This window comes from Cantharellus anzutake, assembly GCF_015039405.1.
Source record: "Cantharellus anzutake strain C23 chromosome Unknown EI90scaffold_7, whole genome shotgun sequence".
In the NCBI taxonomy this organism is placed as follows: Eukaryota; Fungi; Basidiomycota; class Agaricomycetes; order Cantharellales; family Hydnaceae; genus Cantharellus; species Cantharellus anzutake.
In genome coordinates this window covers 894212-913371 of record NW_024066957.1, presented here as the reverse complement: position 1 = coordinate 913371, position 19160 = coordinate 894212, and the positions used below count along the sequence as shown (strand labels likewise).

The following is a 19160-nucleotide window of genomic DNA, read 5'->3' as shown; positions in this document are numbered from 1 at the left end:
CGGCATCCCTTCTAAGGTTTGAGGGTTTTTCTGTCATTGGTCATTGCCGTCTTGTCAGAGAGCTCGTTTTGTGGCCAAAGTTCACGGCAGCCGCTGCCATGTTACTCTCAGGTCCCATATTATGCATGCCCGTGTATCTCCGACGTCTCATGACAAATCATGACACAGGAGGGGGAATGATGGTTCATCTCTGCTTGTACCTGAAGGCTTGAAAGTCGATCCTTTTTTGCCCCAACAATAATACCATATCAGGAAGGATTGGCCCTTCTTGAAGTGGTAGTGCATAATACTCGCTTGTGTGATATATCGTTCGTTTTTTGTTGTTCTTCCCTTGGTTCCACACACACAAATCGATACAAATAAATATCACAGATTTCATTCTCGATCTCCGGAACCGGAACCGTATATACAATACATAGTCCCCCTCCATGCCGAGATGATAGATCTGCACAACGATGGCATGATATGGAGATACATAGATTGACAATGCACGTACAATGATCCAGAAGAAAACTCCCACACCCTCTCTTTCTCTCTCTGTCATGTGTATATATATGGCAGATAGATAACCACGGTATCGCCGCGGCGACGTTCTCGTTCTAACTCGGATGACTGCAGGGCTATCTCCGGTCGGCGTTTACCGATCATGAGTTAGTACCCACCCAGCTTGATGCCAGGAGTTTTGTGGGTGGCCGAACCGAACTCCATCGTGCGCCATCGACTTTCAATTACTTATTGTCTTCCCTGGGAGGCACTTATGTAGGGGCCTAGGCCTGGAGACGGAATGTCGCAATCATCATCATCATCATCTGACGGAATTAGCGAACTTGCGGGGGGCTGCGAGCGCTAGTGCATATCATATTCATTTGTCATGTACATACATTCAGTATACCTACTTGCGATCAAAATTGCTCATCAGATGCTTCCTCGCCTCGCATGTATAGGTGTGCGCTTACAAGGGGGGGCTGACTTTCAGGACTTGTAACGCTGTTGCTATTGCTACTTACTTTGTTCCAGGCCTATAGATCTTACATATGCTATCATGAATGTTGCACGTAGCACGGGTTCTACCCTTCGACAACCCTTGATGTGAAAATCTGATCGAAGGTCGAGTTGTGACTTCTCGAGGGTGTTGAGTTATTATTGCAATGACTTCGAATAATGGCACCCCCAGTAGCTCGTTTCGTGTCGAAACAGGGCACAAAGGACTGACGATCGCGAGGTGGTGCATGGTGGTGGTGGTATAGCTAGTATGTACCGTCAACGTTCCCCCTTCGAATGCAGTCGAGCGATCCGTTATGTTATGTGCGCGCGCGCGCGCGCATGAACGAGCATTTTAGCTAGCGCGGTACTAGTATAAGTATGTGAGTTGGCGTTATGTAATGAATGGTAATGGCTATGTAAAAGCACCCAAAATCGGAATTGCAGGGACCTCGAGTTCGATTTCCGGCCTGGAGCTATGTAGCTGGTGTTGATGCGCCGGTTTAGCGAAACCCAAAACGCCGCATCTTTTTTTTTTTTTGGTAGATTTTGCTCGAGCCCGATCTGATGAAGTGATGTCAGGATATGCGGAATCGGAATCGTAAGTACTTCTCGAGAACTACATATAACATGCAACACGCCAAAAACCGAGCTAGGGATCTGTTTGTCTAATGCTTTTTTTTTTTTGGTACCCGTTCAGAACAAGAGATTCTGCAATGCCACCACCCACTGACGCGCTTACACAGTACTTAAGTAGCTGCACAAGTACATAGTAGGACGTACTGGGCATATATATATATATATGTATCTTCATATGCGAGGTGTTTTGATCATGATTTAGCGGCTGATCAGGAGCAAGCAAGAGCGCGCTTTCTGATCAATCGGTCCCCCCCAATCCACCACCCCAATTTCCGATCCAGAAAAAAATGTCCAATACCATTATGTACAAACAAATCTGCGCGCGGCGCGCAACCACCGGTACCCCTGCTTGCGAACGAACCCGAATTATATTTTACATTTACAATCGGTTGCGCCGTCGTTATATACTACATTGCATGCGGTTCTCTATACTGAGGGCTAATATAACAAGCAACGCTCATAAGCGCCACCCACGCACTTGTACTACATACATAGCTGGTGCGCGCATCTCATGGAAATCAGATAGCGGAAAATCGTATCATCATAATATGCAAGATGCCTCTAGCTAACTTGCAATCAACAGCGCTATATATATATTTGCCAAATTATATTAAACTAGATACCTCCTTTCACTACACAAACGCCCCTCCGCATGTGCGCGCACGCACGTATACACACACACACACAACCCAAAAAGAAAGAAAGAAAGAAAATAATTTGGGGAATTTGAAAACCGCTGGCCGGGTCGGTCACCAAACGTCCCACTGATAAGTAACCAAACCACCGGCCGGTACGGAACAACTTACATATATATATACACAGCTGTTTCCATATATCCACAACATATCCACAATATTAATCTGTAAGCAGTCCATCCCCCGTCTACATCGGATCTTCGGCCCGTTGTTTAGTCGCGCTCATTTTATGTATGTAGGTGATGATGGTTTATGGCTTGCACAGCAAGCAACTTGTCCATCATGTTGTTAAGTAAAGTGATTAGGAGTTCAGCAGGTAGCCAGCAAGTCCCATCAGGATGGGGATGGGATCATCACAGTATTATATATTTGCTCTGTCAGCAAGTGTGGGGGGAATTGTCAGCAAGAGGGGGCTTGCCGGCCGGCCGGCTTCTACCGGATGGTGTGTGTGGATGGGCGGTGGTGTTCGGTGTTAGTGGTGCCAAGGCTTCGCAATAGACTCGAGTACTGATAGCCACGAATATATGCACTATATCGCAGCTAGAAATGTGGGGAAGGGCGGGTGCTCGTGCAAGGGACTCAAAGAATAAGAAAAAAGAAAAAAAGGCCGATTCGTAAGATTCGATTACACTCGTATGATCCGGTTGCTCTTTGCGGCTGTTACGCCTGTGCACAAACGAACCTCTCAAGCTATTATGTATGTAGAGCCCGTGCGTCCAATCACTTATGGTGTGATTTTTTTTTTTGGGGGAAGAAAGGCAAGTTGTTACACATAGAGTAATATCCAGATCGGGTAGGCAAGGGCTTTGTTATGTATACAGATTTGGCAAGCAACCATCTTCTTCTTCCCCCCACGAGTTTAACGGATCAAAAAAAAAAAAAGCCAGTGCTAATGGTAACGTACTCGTGGTTGAAGGAAACCTCATGATCAATTCATTCAGTCGCTTAACGCGCTTGGACCTTGGGAAGGGAAGGGAAGAAAGAAAGTTGGAGAAAAAGGAAAGAGTTGTTGACTTTCCACCGGTCGGGTCGGAGATGGTGATGGTGATGGTGATGACGGTACTACGGTATGGAAGCTTTTTATCGCGTTCTTGTCGTTCTTCACAAACTGCGCGCAACAAAGGTCGGGATCGATGGTATTGAGCAAGCCACGCTGAACCGCAGGTTATACGGGTGCTTCTTTCTAGTTTGTAACTGCTTCTGTTGCTACATACTTGCGCCGCGTGAACTTGAGTATTGCGTTCTCGGTGATAATCAGATGGGATTTCATACGCATGTGTCTCACTCAGCCATATTCATATTGCGATGCAGCGTCACAGACGCAAAGCCCCGGATGGGAATGTGTGAATATTGTTACGTGGGTTAAACGCCCGGCGCGGCCGCGCGTGCCAGTACTTGTGTGGGTGGGGTTCAACGGCTTTCACGGATTGAATGGCCATCAAAAACGGCTTTGTCAGTACGGCCATATTTCGGCACCGAAGCCAACACCCGATGTGGATTGGCAAGCATGAGTTCGAATCGCGCGCGAGAGCGCGCGCAATGACACCCATGCGAGTTGTAATAGCAATCATGGAGCCCGAATGCCGATGTTGATGGAAGATTACCCCCTAGGCGTTTAGATACGATGGCGCGGGTCTCCAGCCGATCCGGAAGTCATGGAAAGGGTGAAGACTGAGAACTAACACGGAGTAATCTTTTTTTCGCGTATTCGATCTAGGCTACGATGAGTGCTGCTACCGGTGCTGCGCTGCGCGTGATGAGATTGATGGGTAACGACGTAGATATGGATGATAGATGATAGAAGATGATGGAAGAAGCACCTTGAGCAAGTTGACTGAGCCCATAGCTGAGACGGAAGTGTGCCCGGGAGGGAGGATGATATGAGGCGGGTGAATGAATTGACCTCCGCGGGCTTAGGAAGATCGTATCGCATGTCACTAGTGGTGTGTTTAGATGATCAAAAAAAGGTTTGATCCGCGTTGTTGTTGGCAAGTTACATGTACGACGACGACGCGGGTACGGAGTTACGGCCATTCACAGATGACTGGTAGTGGTTAGCAGGGGGGTAGTGTAAGGTGCCATCCCACATCCTAGCTGGTTGTAATGGTGGTACCGGGTTGTGATTGTGGAAGGGAATTATGCCAAAATTAATCTGGGATGATCTGATTATGGTAGGATAGAGGATGACCCGAGCGGAGTCGGGAAATTGCCTTGCCGGCCGGCCGTAGAATACACAGCCTCAATAGTATGTTCAAGCCCAGACCCAAAAACGTAGGTTATCTCCTTCGGTCGTTGTCCTTGGTAGCGAAAGAAGAACTTGAATGTTGCAATTACCAGGAATTCCTTCAGCTGCGCTCGCTTTTTCCAATATGTAAGTGGAGTTGTCTCCCGTTTCATTGACTTCGTTTCTTGGCCAGTTTCTGAATTAAATTGAGTCGCTTGAACGGGATAGCAACAACCGTTCCGTCCGAAATCCATTGTGAAATTCAAAAATCATCAGTACTTTTTGGGGATAAGGGTATGTTTCCTACTTGGAAATAAATTCACATTGATTACTTGTTGATTTATATTGCAAGTCGGATTCAAAACGGGGGGTTGGCATGATTGGGTTTGTTTCGAGTTGATCGTGCTTAGGTGATCCAAACGGGTCCTATAAACACGTTTCTTCCCTTTCAACTCTCTCTCTCCTGCTTCCTCTTCAACCACCCACCAAACAACCACCCCCTCTCTTCACAACTCTTTTCCTTGCCTTACCTTTATTCGCGTTATCTCATCTTTCTTTTTCTCTCTCTCCAATCACATTCCAGCTTACCACCCACTCCCCCATGTCAGTCCTCGACCCAGCAGACGATGGCGCTGCTTCCTCCAGCCACATGATGAGAATGACCAGGAAAGGCAGACCGTTTCTCAAGGTAATAATCTCTTCTTCGACATCTTCCTGCTCCCAACTTATCAACTCTCCTTTGTCTTGCTCCATACCTGACGACAGGACACGCACGACCTCTTTGCGACTTTGATCATCTCACTAGAACTCAAGACTCACAAGCAATTTTTCCGATTCTATCACAACTCGTTTACAACGTAAGCTCTTGTTCACTTTTCACACTTCATTTCTGAAACGCGACCGCATCGGATCGCAACATTCATCACTCCGTTCACTCACTCATCTTCATTCTCCTTTTTCATACATATCAATGACTAATGCACATCTAACATTCACGCATACTCCGTGGCACGTTTTCTCATTCCTCAATCTCCAACTTGGTCGTTTCCATCGTGACAGCGACGAATGTTGTGCCAACCTATCACAGCTCAAATTCTCTCAATCCAACCGCGGACCAGATCCAAAGAATCCCAGTCGTGTCATCACTACTACCACTACTACCACATTCTCCATGACGCGTGATATGGCAAAGAGCATGGCTCAGAACTTCCTCGACTCAGGTCTCATCGAAAATGCTGCGGATCGTCAGTCAAACACCTTTAAAGATCGCGGTATCTACGTTATCACTCCAAAGGGTCTTCATGTTCTCGAACGATTCATCAATAAGAACGGCGTCTCGAGCGAGAACCTTCGGAACGTCTTTGTCACTCAGCATGTTTGTATGCGCTTACTCCATCTCGAAAGGAAGGTGGATGATGATATCGTCATGTCCAATCAACTCCTCACCGCTGTCTTTCGACGTTTTGCCGGTCGTTTGCCGAATTATTTCCATAATACCACCGATGATCCCTTGGATCCTGCTAAAGAGTACCATTTACGCGCCGATGGCATACGATTGAGCGAGTATCAAGAACGACACTCACAGATGATCGGCAGAGGGCAAGTTCAGTTGCATAAGCATTGCTTTGGAGCGGTGGAGGCTTTGGAGTGGTTGATCGATTTTACGTGCATTACTGGGAGGGATGAAGCTGCCGAGTTGGCGGCTCAGTTTATGAGATATCGGTGGATTGACCTCGTCTCGGACAAGAGGAAGAATAACGACCAGGCGATCATATTCAGTGTTCGCGGGGAGTCCACGAACGGCGCGCTCGAGGTGAGTTGTTATCCGTTTCAACTTTCCTTTTATTTCTATTTCTTGGTTTCACTTCGCTTGAAGCGTTTACCCGTTACTGACACTGCTTCGTCGTTTACAGGAAGCAGACTACCGTTGTACACCAAAGGCCATCTATCAGATTACCGAGGAAGGCGCTCGCATCGCGCGTTGGAAGGAGAATCAAGCCCTCGCCTTGCCCGATGGATCGGGATCGTTGAACCGCCTGTCGTCTGGTTCGTCGGAAAACGTTCATGAGACTCAGACGAACAATGATCGTGCTATTCACCGACGGATATCGATTGCTGAGAGACTTCGTGGCGAGTATCTCACTAATGAGAACCAGCAGAGTAGCGGTGCTGCCACTGGTGCTGCTGGTGGTAATAATGGCAATGGCGCGCCACGTCATTCGAACGCGGATAGGCTGCGACATATCCTTGCCGAGCCTGCTTTGAGAAATCTGTTTAGGGATTTCTTGAAGCAGAATTTTTCCGAGGAGAATCTTTCGTTTTATTTGGATGTGCAGGACTTCAAGAGACGGTTTCAGACGACGAGCAGTGCTAATGCTGTGAATTCTCACACCTCGAGGCCAAGTAGTGCTAACGCTGCAGGATCGGGTACCGGTGCTAATGGGAACGGGAATGGGGCGTCTAATGGGTCGTCTGGTGGTCAGCAAAACCGTCCGGGTCAGGCTGCGATGCAGAAACATCATCGTGATCTGATCAGTATGACGTTTGTGATCTACAATACGTACCTCGCTCCAGGCTCCCCATGCGAATTGAACATCGATCACACCTTGCGGAACGAACTTCTTCATTACTTGACGGATGTGTTGAAGAATACGACGGGGAAGCAGTTGAGTGGCAAGGTGGATCCTGAAGATGCCGAGACGTTGAATGCGACGCAGTTGTCGGCGATGATCAAGCTTTATGAGCGTATACAGACGAACGTTTTCAGGTTGATGGCTATGGATTCGGTGCCCAAGTTCGTAAAGACGCCAAGGTTTTTGGCCTTGAGGACTTGGGTGGAGGAGTATGATGCGTTGGAACAGCAAGAATTCTCTGTGTCTGGGCCTGGGGGTGCGAGCTTTGATGGTGCGGGAGCGGGCGATGCTGGTGGAGGCAAGTTTAGGGGACCTCCGCCTGGTCTTTCGCCACTTGATATGGCGAAGGCTTCTGCTTATATGACGACTTCCTCTGTGTCTGTTGGTCCTGTGGCCACTGCTCCGACTGGATCAACAACAACAACAACTTCAACGTCGGGATCTGAACCCAAGCCAAAGGTATCATCCGCTTTCCCCTTCACCGATCAGTCACAGCCAGTCTCGGCTACGTACGTGACGACGAGTCCGAAAGCGAACGAAAAGTTTAGGGAGATGGTTCAGAATCAACATATCGCTTCTCAGATGAAAGAGAAGAATCTTTCGGAACCCAACTTGAGCGGTGCTGGGGCCGGGACTGGGGCTGGAGCTGGAGGCGGGACGGGTGAGAATGCTGGGAATATGTTTATGGTGCTTAAGGTTGGAGGGGATCAATCCGCGTCGAAAGTTGGAGTTGGGGAAGGGGTAAAGAAGTGATGAACTTCTCCTTCTCGTTTTCGTCCTTTTTTTATCTGCATCGCAGCGATGGCTCGTCGTCCCTTCTCCTTCGCCCTCTTGTTCTACCCATCTCATGCATCCGCCTTCCGTCATTCATTTTTTCTACATCAATCCCTATGCAGGCGGTCTCTAGTCTCCCCCCTCCTCCCCCCCTTCTCGCTGATTCATTCCCCACTCTTGTGTCTTGTCATCCCCTTAATCCCTCGCCTCCCCCCACGCATCAGAGAAAACAATAGCAACTTCCCGTATAATATGACTATGGAAAGCAATCCTCCCGCGCCCCCATCATTCCCTCCCCCCTCCCCTCCCCCAGCTTTCCGCTTTCCGATTAATAATGTGATAATTTGCACACACACAAGGACCATACGTGAATGTATTCCTTCCCTGGTCTCGTCTGATCTCCTCGTCGTGGTTGCGCGCGTCTTCCTGTTTTTCCTCTAATCTTTCATCATTACCCAGCAGCAGTGGTTCGTAGTAGTCTGTAGTAGGAGAGGGGTCGGTCGGTTCTTCTCTTTCGCCCATCCCTGATTCTAGCATCCGGTCTTGATCAGTTCCTTTCTTGCACTCCCTTTAATCAACAACCTTCTCGTTTGGCTACGTTGCAGCCCGTCAAATAAATCGGAAGCGGAGCTGGTGTTGAACTTGCAATAACTCAAAACGATTATTCTGTGTTGCATGTTGTTGTCCTTTTTTTTTTTCTTTTCCCCGTTCCCTTGTTCTGTTGCTGTTGGTTTTGTTGCAAAGCAATCTTATCTGCGTTGACCTCCACCGCCCTCCCTCATCCTTCATTCCTAGTCTCTTGCGCACTTATTCCACGTCGTTGCATATTCTTTTTTTTTTTTTTCCTTTCCTTTCCTTTCCTTGTTATTACACGCCAATTAACTTTTCCACCCACGCACACTCCAAACGTTGTTGAACATCGATTTTTTACTTCTGTTAGAACTTTCTTTCTTCCGATAAGCTGGGTTAATCACAATTGCAGAGTCGCTACTTACTACTTTCCATCAATTGTTTTCCTACTTTCTTCCCTTCCTTTCCTCCCCACTCCCCCCGCCAACCCACAGTTCCATATTGAAAGAATGACGGATCGAACGTTTGAATTCTTGATTCATATGATGAGCGGTTGCGATGATTATGGTATAGTATGCGCACACGTCACCGTATACATATCTCGTTTCTTTTCTTCCTTTCTTTTTCACCTTTTTTTCTTTTTTTTTTCCATCTTGCCTCGATTTTGTTGACCCCATGGTCCTTGAAATCTTTGCCTTTTGCATGCACTCGGAAATAGTGCTACTACTACTACAACATGATTCTCCATCCGCGCTTACCGCTTGCACTCAACTTTCCCTCTTTTTTTTTTTTTTTTTGTTGATCTTGATGTTGGGCACTTGAAAAGAAATTGGTAATGTAATAATCGATTGGTTGGTTGTGGTTGCGCATGCGCATATGCGCAATGCCTCATATACAGGATGGTTGGCCTAAAGTATGCGAGGTGAAACGAGAGAGACAGTCTGTTTTAAGAATTAACCGATACCAGGGGCGTATTATCGTCGATTTAAGACCCCCCCCCCCCGTGTGGTCGCAAATTGACAAAAATGAAATAAAATACATGCAACAGGCTTCCCAGGAAGCCGAACCCTCACACATACACACATTTTACCTATAAACACACAAGGCCTATCTATGGATCTATGGACGTACTAAATCGTAGAGAGGCCCTACATTGGTAGAGGGATGCAGCTAAAGGAGGCACTTGAGCGAACAAGCAGAATATCCTGTACTTTGGGGGGGGGTAGGGGCTTACCCCATTCGCTCAATAACAGTAAAACTTGGGGAGCTGCTTGCGTTGTGTCATGCTTTGGTAGAACCACAGGCACAGATTGATAGAAGATCATCTGGTTATCGTCCTTGCTGAGAATACAGAAAACCCATGATATGCCATCTGTCAGTACGAAGCGCATTTCCTCAAGCCTGCATTGGGGGGGCAATCAGACCATCATCATCATCATTCCCAATTACAAACGTGAGATGCACGGACAAAAAAAAAAAAAATTTTGGCAAAACAGTACATACCCGAGGAACCGACTCAACGCCATGGCCTGGCCCACCGCCTCCGGAATATAGTCTAGCAAAGCTTTCTCATCAACACGCTTCGCTTCAATGAGGACTATTTGTTCATGTGCCTGCATAAGTGTGACCCGCAAAATAGTATTGAGAGTCATAGAACTCAATGCAAGCATGCGTTCTTTTTTTTTGGGGACAACCACATCAAATCAGTGAAGTCGGCTCGGCTCGAAGATGGACGACCAAGTTCACCTTTGTTCTGGCGGAGGTTCGGATAGCGCGTGACACAGTAGTCAACACTTCCTGTCAACCATATTTCACGCCCAGTGGCCGGGCTAACAAATTTTATCCCATCCATTGGTAACTTGAGCTCTGGTAAAACGGAAACGAGCATGGGTGATTCATCGTCCGTAGTGTGGGGGTCATCTGCAGCGATCGTCCACAGGGTCCTGAGAACAGCATCGAGAACCACCCTAGTACCCGCCTCGTACCGTGGTAAGTAGAGAGAATGTAATTCAAAGTTGTCTTAACTTGCCGACATATTGACATGCGCGTAGATATCGCTCATCTCCAACGAAAGTTTTTTGCATACTTCTTCGAACCCAGTGTCCTTCCTCTGTGCGAGGAGACGGGAAACCACTTGCGAATTAAAAATCAGGACACCAGCGATTACGCCAAGCTCGTCCAAATCCCGTGCAGTGACGTTGGAGAAGCTCAATTTCTAGTGTTCTTGGTCTCAGATGTGTTTTGCCACTTCGGAAGCGCAACACGCACAGGCTTCTTTGTATTGTGAAGGATATTCTCGAGGGCCTCAAGTTCCGTAATTACTCGCTCTAACGCGCCTTCCGTTTCTTGAATGCCTTCCAACTCTTCTTTGAGCGATTCGACAGCCACTTGCGCCAGGCGCATCTTGCTCAAATTGATGGGAGTATCTTCAATGCTCCTCTTGCACTTGTGACCTATGGATGACATGTTCACCACTGTCCTTATCACGTATCCAATGTGATAGACGAATGGAGGAACAAATGACTGAAGCGCCCAGGTCACATGGGTGTTGCTTCGGCACCTTCTAATCTACGCAAACATAACAGGCCCGAAAATGTGGTGCACAGGACAAAGCGTGTTATGGAAAGAAGCAAGTAAAGATAGAATGTAGCCCAACGAAGAGCAAGAGCAAGTTGTTAACACGGACACAAAGGGGTTAGCCCCGGAACTTGCCAAATCTCCTTCCGCTCATTCTTCGACATGATTATTCGCGTGAAATAAGGAATTAAACGCACGCCAATCGGTCTGAACCAGCAGGTAGTCATGGGCCAGCGGCGGATGCAATTGCGCAGCGCAGAGAGCAGCGGCCCGTAACAAGTCCCCGCACATAGGTAGGAGGCGGGTGGAAGGTTGGTAAAATTGGACTAAATAATCCACACGCTGACTGCCAAATGCCGATGGACCTTCTGGATCAAAGTTGGATTTCGGCGCAGATAAATCAGGAATGCATCGGAGGACCAGCGACTGGTACTCCGGAGGCGTTCTAGGGAGTACCGGTCAGAGCAAGAGCAGTGGCACTACCAGCTCGGAGGGAGTGCCCAGCGACGTCATTCGAGTCAATTACGTTTCTCAAATGTACAATAGAGTATGAGCACGTAGGAATAGCCAGAGGTCCGGCAAGTGTGGGGACTTTGCGTCGCGGGACGTTAAGTAATTGTAAAGGATTAAGTTTTCCACTCCTCGCTTCAAGGACGGCGTCAACCCCTTGAAGGATTGTGCATGAGAAGGAAGGAAAAGTGAAGGCGGGGGCGTGGGCTGAGTTTAACCGTAGATAGTTGCGCAGCTGATGAGAATCACCGTCCACCAAACGCAACCAGTAAACACAATTGAAACAAACAGTAGATCGTCGTGTGCGGGGGCGTAGGTGTAGAATGAAGCACTAACTGAAGATCATCCTTAGTGAGAGCGCGTTTACGGGATGCGGGAGTACGGAACATCTTGGAGCAGCCAGTCAGAGTACGTGAAACTAGCTTTGACACCCAGTTATTTGCCAGTAAGCTCAGTGCATATTCCTAAAAGGTAAGATGGCGCAGAAGTAAGCTGGATGCGAGCACACATAAACACAATATGGAACATCAGTGTGTCAAGTGTAGGACGCAGAGGGGACTTGTGAATATTGCAGAAGGCGATGTATGATAGCAATGGAGACAAGTAGGTGCGAGCAGTAGAAGGCTCCAGGGATGCCCCAAGGGCAGCAGCCCGAGCCCGACGCAGGGGCTCCAAAGACCAAGGCTAGCGAACTGGTTGACGGGTCCTGGAGCGCGGGCGATTCATTCTTGGGTTGCCCCCAGCTTCTGCAGTGCTGAAGTTAATAAGGTTTGGCACCAGACTCCTGGCGAGTTCGAAACTATGTCGTGACAGTGCGTCAGCAACGGCACAAAGTTTCCTACTTCCAAAACTTAAACCCCCAAGATAGGACTGCTAAGTGTTGGGCAACAGAACTGTTCGCACCAATGGTCAAATGAACCCGGCGAAAAAGGACCCATGGTCGAGCCAGCTGTCGGTGACGCCGAATGAGCCCCGTGTCCAGGAGGATGCGTAGCAACTGCTGGTGAGGTAGAAACTGCATCCCAGTTAAAGTACAAATCATTCGATGCACTAAGCTGAGGCGGAATGGCAGAGATGGGCTGAGGGAGTGCAAGGAATGGAGAGTGAGGGGAGGGCTGAGGAGGAGCGGAAACAACAGCAGGATACTAGTTGTATATCGATTGGGGTTGGGAAGTTTCCGTTACTGGAAGACTGGTGTAGGCAAAGTGTACGAATTGAATGAATAATTCCCTGTTGCAGATGGAGGCGAAAGTGAGGTAACTTCCTACCGTGTCACATTCCTGATACCCAGTGCGTAATTTGGAATTGGTAACACCTCTGGCACACCGCCACCTTGCAGGTCGAAGCCATGGACGTTCATCCTTCCTGGGAGTTTGCACCTGTAGAGTCTGAATACTGCACAGTTGGCACAGCAAGGGCCGGGGAATTGAGTCACAAGGCCTGAGATCCAGGTGCTGCCCTTTCGAACAGGCATATATGAGACCGTATCGGGTACGGGTATCTGTGATGATAGAGTTGGCACGTGGGCGATGGCATATGCAGGCAGTGATCCCATACTTCGGTCCACATTCCCCAGAAAACGAATCCATAGCAAGCGAGTAGAGCCCCTCTGAATTGGTCTCGAGCGTGCTGCCTCTTCAAGCACCTAGGTCGTCAGTATGCAACCCTCCTCCCACTTCCGTTACTTAAAGGTCTAGAACTCGAAGTCGAGGCGAGAGGACCATATGATTGGGTCGGTGCGTAGTTAGGATCAAATAACGGTGTTGGAGCTGCTCCTGGACTGCGTATGGCAGGAGGTGGATACGAAGTCGAAGTCCCGTGCAATGGCAGCGGTGTTCTGCAGGCGACGGAACCATCAAATGTTGAATGACACACTCAGGATGTCAATTCCTCCATCAACGGCGGCGCCCTTGCGCTTGCGAGAGGATGAGGCCGACTTGTTCAACCCAGTCGAAGTGGTATTTGGCGTAGGCAGGTCACCAGGCTCTATTAGAATAGATATTTGGCACCTAGTAGGGGCACAAGCAAGTCAAATGGTGCTAGACGGATTGGACGTTCTCACTCACGTGCGATAATTCCCTTGTCACAGTGTCAGTCTGGCCGAAGCAATCTCCTCAGGCGCCATCTTTGTTATTCGTGGGTTCGGGGCATGCATATTGTATCCCGATACCGTTTCTATGAGGCATAAGCCATCAGACGAGTTCAAAAAAAAGCCAGAAGGCTTGAGTAACGATGAAGCCCGGCGTACCGCATGTTCCACCTTGAGTTGTCGAGCCTCTGCTCGGAAGATCTCCTCTGGAAAATCGTTCCAACGATAACGCTAAGATCTTTGCTCGGAAATCGCGACAATCGGCGCCTCGCACGAGTCGTGTTGGAAGCGTTCACTTTCCCTGATCTCAACAGCGTGACTGAGGGCCCTTCTCGGAATGATCGACTCGATTTGTGCCCACCAAGGGTAGTGTGTGATTGTCATCTAAGTGGGTAGAACAGAAGATAGTATGGAGAGCAGTGTTGAAGAGGGAATATGCTTCGGGATTGGTATAAGTCATCCGGGGCGACGGTTCCTTCTGAAGCAGGAGATCTGAGTTGTGAAGGTGGAGAGTCAAGATTGGGCTGGAACTGAAATGCGCCCAGGTCGTCCTCTAGAAGGTATGGGATGGCTGGACGGGGCGATTCGGTAAATTGGTGCTTGCGGAGAATGAGAGCAGGAGGTGAAGTCACCTTCGACCGTTGAGCACTTCGTATGGAGTCCTGATAACGAATCGCAGGCAATCCGCTAGAATGATAATGAAGATCCCGACAGCGTCACGGACCCGACGACCCCGACACAGGCAGAGAAGAGCCCCGCGTACTTCAAAGAACCACGATCGAATGATCTCGAGCGCGACGTCTAGCGGCAGCATAAGTTGCAAGCGTCAAAAGACTCTGTTCAAGTTCGTTCGGTGCTCCGGTGTTAGATGGTGAGTGCAGCGATTCCTTAGCCTGCTGGTTATCACCATCGTCTCTTGGCTTTCAATATATCCAAAGCATCATCCAACCTGTCTGACTTGTCATCTACGAAATCAGTAAGGTGTAAAAGTTCGCTCACTTGCTGCCAATGATAAAATCGTCTATACGTCCCTCAGGCCATTCGAACAGCATCCTTTGATTGTCATCCCGATCAAGGGATCCTCTAGTCCCTAGACGCTGGCACTCACTCCACCTGCCCATTGAGCTGTTTACAATGACCGCGTTGAGCTACCTTCGTCGTCGGTGCTTGAGGATCAGTTTGGGAGGGCCGAGTTTTCGAAACGCTTTTCGAGTTCCTTCTGGACTCACAGATCTCAGAATCAATCAGTGTTGAAATCAGCCCAGGTCGAGTTGCGTCAAGACACCGCCCTTATTAAAATGACTTGAAATAATGTACAATCATTGTATCAGCATTTTTCGCAGTCCATCAAACGGGATGGCTAAATGCCCCAAACCTGCACCCCGTCAGCATGCCTTTCCCAATACATCAGTTGGCTTTTGCGGAAGCTTGGAAGCATCGGAAGCAAGATTCGTTGAACGAGATGTCACCTCTTCATCCACGATCTTCTTCATGGCCGCCAGCCACAGATCCACGTCTAGGCCTGGCTCTCCACAATCTGAAATCAAGGCGCTCATCCCGATATGTCGTGCATGTGCCAGCACAGGAAGGCGACGTAGTGAGCGGCCGGACATTTCCTGTGCGGGTCGTCATCAGTCATCAGTGCGACAATGTCAAGTGACGGACGCATCACCTTGCACTTCGCGGCGAGGAGCCATAAATCTACCGCAGTTCGCCTTTCGCGTTCTTTCGACGGGTTGTCAAATTTCATAGCGGCAGTACGAGAGTAGTCCTCTGCTAACTTCGCGTCAGGGATGTCCTGTCACGAAAGGCTCGGCACTATTCGAAATGAACCGAATGGGAGTCGCGTAGAACGCACTACATGCTTAATAATCCGCGTCCTCATCAACTCGCTCAGACAAGAGCTGATTATCCAGTAGATTGCATCCTGAGGCGGCAATCCTACGTATTGCACGACATCAGCCCGGTCAATGAATGCCGAATCTGTGTCATATGAGCTCAAATGTAACGACTCCTGACCGTCACTAGGCTTACCTATTGCGGAGGAGAGGTTGGAAGTTGACATGATGAGGACATTCTTGTAATGCTTCAGTTTGTCTAGTTGTGTCAAGAGGGCATTGACACTGCGTATAGCATCTGAAGGCTCATTCCCAGCCACGGCACTTGCTCGTGCAGATGTCAGGCTTTCTACCTCATCTAGAGGTTGAGAGAAAGGGAGGTGAATGACAACTGCATGAAAGGTGATGCAGGGATATGCACCAATCAATACGACCACAAATGTATCTTCATCATCCACCATTTCTGTTATCCCTTGGAATAACTTTTGAACTAATTTCCCTGACTCGGAGAACCATCGCGAGAATAAGGAATGGGCGTTCACTTCGACAAGCTTCGCATGTGAGTATCTAATCCAAAGGTAATGAGGCTTGTCTAGGGATGGAAAAAAGCATAGCTACCTCAATGATAATCTTATGGATAGCTTCTGAGCAAGGGCTCGGCACAAAGACGTTTTACCTGTGCCTGGTCTAGTCACCGATGAGAATATAATCTGAAAGTATTCCCATCTGACTTACGGGCCATGCAGCAAGACGATGCTGAGGGAAGGTTAATAAAGTGGTGACGGAACACCGGCGCCACTGACCGATTCCATGCCACAAGGTTTGCTGGAAAGAGCCTCGGACATATAAAACAGGTGTAGCGATGAATCTTTACTCACAATTCACGTTAGCATCGGAGAACAGAAAGGTAGCGTATATGTAGTTTAACAATCTCGGCTTGATATCATCTGGGTACATGAGACTGGCCGGGCATAAGTGAGCAATTCATCAGTAGTGACCGTGTGGGTACCCACCTGTCCCAGAGGCCTTCGAAACTGTGGTTAGGAAGATCGCAGACAGTGGCAGCCACGTTATCATCGCCATCCCCTCTTCCTCCACTACTCAGCTCTTCAAAGGCGTCAGCCTCGGAGGGTTGGTAAACATGCACGTCCAACACCGCGTCTTCAACGCGCAAAACCCGATGAGGGCACGCTGGCAATATGAAACATAATTATTAGACGGGTAGAAAACGGTCGACACGTTTTGATCGCTGCGTACTGCTCTCTGTTGCCTTCATGAACTCTACGTTTTGACCAAGCACTGGATGGGAGTCCCAACCTCCGACACACGAAGGAAGATATATCTGTTCATCCTGTTCTAAATGATGGCGAACGAAAGTGGCAATGGTATCAAAACGAGCCGTAGATTCTGGCTTTAAGCGCACTTCAACTGAAAAAAAGGATGTCTTATGGCAATCAAGATTGAGCGAGATCGCCGAGACGCACTATGCACTAGCCATTTGGATTGTAGAGATGACGGCTGAGAATCCATCGGGGATGCGAAGCGCGCATCTTCGTTATCGTTCATCTTGACGGGATAAGGACAAGAGCAAACAGGGAGCAAACAAACAACTTGCTTCCGCCCTGGACCCCCTACGATGAACTACCCTCCAGTTCCATACCCACCCATCGTACAGGGGCAATGTGAGGGCTCTTTGGACAGTCCACCTCTATCTCCAGGCTCTCTTGCTCGTCCATACACTGTTGATCCCTTCCAGCCGGTTGCCAGCCTCGTGTCCATCACTTCCCAGGCATCTTTGTTGCCTTCTTCGCAGCTCCAAAATCAAACAGAGGCTCTCTGTAGTGGCCTCCTAACTGATGAGACGCGTTTGACGCGTGCTAGAAACTCCGTGGCTGCACCTGATATTGGCAAATCAAACGACCACGAGACATCGCGAAGCGCCACGCCGCTCGATCAACTCGGTTCTGGTTTCATTCCTTTGGCTCCTCCTGCACACATCCTATCTTCTTCTGATCTTGCTCTTGCTCGCATTGACTCCGGAAGCCGTGAAAACACTCCTCCGAGTTCTGCTTCTTCGTCCCCTCGCACTCCATTCCAAAAGGCTCGAAATATCAATGTGAGCGTTTGTCAAATCCTGCCACAAAACCAGGACTCTATGATCTGTCATATAGCAAGACCCAACCATCTATAACCCTGACCTGGACCTGCTGCCAATTAAGCGCATGCATGATGAGGTCCGCTCGCGTTGCTTGTTAGAGATGCAACGCAACTGATGAAGTGTCGCAAGCAGGAAAATGTGCCGACACTGGAAAAAAAGCATGGCCTTGATCTAGTGCCTGGAACACCCCCCGTGGAGAAGCGCCAGAAAGTTACTCTGGTAGGAGTCCAACTGGTCTCTGGTAAACAGAATCTCACGTCACCTCAGCATGCGAAATCGAAAGTCTCGTCGACTCGCCTAACTCCTGCTGCTTATTCTTACTCTCAGCATAAGAAACTATCTCAGCCATTCCGCTCTCCCCTAGATAGCTCGAAACTCCTACAGTGCAACCGAGACACCGAGTCTTCTACTACCAAAACCTCAATCAAGTTTTCAAGTATCTCGGCGTCTTCATCTCCAGTATCTCTCAGCTCATCGCCAACAACTTCCAAAAAACCAAACGATGCTAATACAAATCATCCCTACTCCCGCACTCCAGTTGCCTCTAAATCCTTATCACAACCCTTCAGATCACCGCTCCTTGCCCGACCCAGTGGAAAGGGGACTTCTATTTCCGTGCTGAGCAAGTCTAGGGGCTCAGTCAAACGAAAGATCCAAGCGTTAGAAAAGAAGATAAATATATTGCGCCAGGCGCGGAAGCTACGTCTTGCTGGGTAAGCGTGCCAAACATACATGCTAATTTCCGGGTTCCCAACCTCGGTTGACCCTAATTATCAGAGTAACTGAGGAAGTTGAAGAAGGGATGAAGAAGTGGAGAGATGCTGCGCGGGAAGCCGCAGACGAACTTTGGAGGCTTACGCAATCCGATACGATGGGTGGGATGCTCATGTCCCCGTCCGCCGGTGGCTTCGCGTCAAATCGGAGCGATGAAGAAGAGGATGACATTCTTCAAGAATTTAAAGAAGGATTCCAGAAAGGCTGGGGATGGGCAAGTGATTTACCCAAAGAGAGCGACAACGAACAAAGGGACAATGAGGAAGCAGTAAATGACCTGGAAAATTGGGAGCCGCCTTCTCCGTATTCTCTCATCAGGGATCTTGCAAAACGTGGATCCAAGGCAGTGCACTCTGATGGATGGGATCTCGGTGCCCCGTCCGCCAAGGCATATCCGTACCCCCCTACAGAAGATGAGGATACTGAAAAGGAAGGAGTGAGATCACAAGGGTGGAATATTGGAAGCATGTTAGTGTCTCTCGGAATTAACCCAAAAGGGACTCTTGGGTGGAATGACGAAGAGGAGGATTTTGCAAATGATGATCCGCATTGAGATCCGATGCAGGCTATATCATTTCTTGGGACTTCGTGCTAGATTGTGTTTTCTGCTATACTTGCCTAATGCTGCCAATTCGAAGTTGCTGAAATAAGCGCCGAGCGTGGGGAGTTGCACGTGCGTGCGATTTGGAGCCCGGCGT

At 48.7% G+C, this 19160-nt stretch overlaps 4 protein-coding genes across 4 annotated transcripts; 2 read left to right on the top strand and 2 right to left on the bottom strand.

Annotated features, from left to right (window-relative positions):
* Window positions 1-5140: 5140 nt before the first annotated feature.
* Window positions 5141-7925, top strand: EI90DRAFT_3013069 (regulator of G protein signaling domain-containing protein; the record flags this gene model as incomplete). The annotated part of the gene is made up of 4 exons (XM_039056626.1): window positions 5141-5227; window positions 5305-5396; window positions 5599-6352; window positions 6453-7925. 4 exons carry the CDS (start codon window positions 5141-5143, stop codon window positions 7923-7925), a joined length of 2406 nt encoding a protein of 801 aa, XP_038920846.1.
* A 1714-nt stretch (window positions 7926-9639) lies between these two features.
* Window positions 9640-11243, bottom strand: EI90DRAFT_2967439 (uncharacterized protein). Its single transcript, XM_039055600.1, has 5 exons — window positions 10781-11243; window positions 10550-10649; window positions 10263-10483; window positions 10020-10191; window positions 9640-9917 (listed from the first exon to the last, which is right to left on the bottom strand). The coding sequence occupies exons 1-5, from the start codon at window positions 10980-10982 to the stop codon at window positions 9665-9667; spliced, it is 948 nt and encodes a 315-aa protein (XP_038920845.1). The 5' UTR covers window positions 10983-11243; the 3' UTR covers window positions 9640-9664.
* A 3726-nt stretch (window positions 11244-14969) lies between these two features.
* On the bottom strand, window positions 14970-17473 carry EI90DRAFT_3039879 (thyroid receptor-interacting protein 13). The gene is made up of 12 exons (XM_039058975.1): window positions 17015-17473; window positions 16788-16958; window positions 16544-16721; window positions 16409-16491; window positions 16334-16355; window positions 16266-16286; window positions 16149-16217; window positions 15952-16097; window positions 15727-15888; window positions 15551-15675; window positions 15365-15490; window positions 14970-15308 (listed from the first exon to the last, which is right to left on the bottom strand). The coding sequence occupies exons 1-12, from the start codon at window positions 17094-17096 to the stop codon at window positions 15078-15080; spliced, it is 1416 nt and encodes a 471-aa protein (XP_038920844.1). The 5' UTR covers window positions 17097-17473; the 3' UTR covers window positions 14970-15077.
* On the top strand, window positions 17156-19106 carry EI90DRAFT_3039878 (uncharacterized protein). Its single transcript, XM_039058974.1, has 5 exons — window positions 17156-17646; window positions 17702-17764; window positions 17818-17907; window positions 17956-18401; window positions 18466-19106. Exons 1-5 carry the CDS (start codon window positions 17167-17169, stop codon window positions 19013-19015), a joined length of 1629 nt encoding a protein of 542 aa, XP_038920843.1. The 5' UTR covers window positions 17156-17166; the 3' UTR covers window positions 19016-19106.
* The last annotated feature ends 54 nt before the right edge of the window (window positions 19107-19160 follow it).

What these genes read in the sequence shown, in the direction of transcription:
- EI90DRAFT_3039879 (XM_039058975.1), bottom strand. Translation starts at nt 17,096, where the DNA reads ATGAACGATAACGAAGATGCGCGCTTCGCATCCCCGATGGATTCTCAG. An exon ending in ATCGTCTTGCTGCATGGCCC is followed by an intron (nt 16,218 to 16,265) that starts GTAAGTCAGATG and finishes ATCGGTGACTAG; the next exon opens with ACCAGGCACAGGTAAAACGT. An exon ending in CAACCTCTCCTCCGCAATAG is followed by an intron (nt 15,676 to 15,726) that starts GTAAGCCTAGTG and finishes CATATGACACAG; the next exon opens with ATTCGGCATTCATTGACCGG.
- EI90DRAFT_2967439 (XM_039055600.1), bottom strand. Translation starts at nt 10,982, where the DNA reads ATGTCATCCATAGGTCACAAGTGCAAGAGGAGCATTGAAGATACTCCC. An exon ending in ATCTACGCGCATGTCAATAT is followed by an intron (nt 10,484 to 10,549) that starts GTCGGCAAGTTA and finishes GGCGGGTACTAG; the next exon opens with GGTGGTTCTCGATGCTGTTC. An exon ending in GAACCTCCGCCAGAACAAAG is followed by an intron (nt 10,192 to 10,262) that starts GTGAACTTGGTC and finishes CCAAAAAAAAAG; the next exon opens with AACGCATGCTTGCATTGAGT.
- EI90DRAFT_3039878 (XM_039058974.1), top strand. Translation starts at nt 17,167, where the DNA reads ATGAACTACCCTCCAGTTCCATACCCACCCATCGTACAGGGGCAATGT. An exon ending in AAAAGGCTCGAAATATCAAT is followed by an intron (nt 17,647 to 17,701) that starts GTGAGCGTTTGT and finishes TCTGTCATATAG; the next exon opens with CAAGACCCAACCATCTATAA. An exon ending in CGGAAGCTACGTCTTGCTGG is followed by an intron (nt 18,402 to 18,465) that starts GTAAGCGTGCCA and finishes CCTAATTATCAG; the next exon opens with AGTAACTGAGGAAGTTGAAG.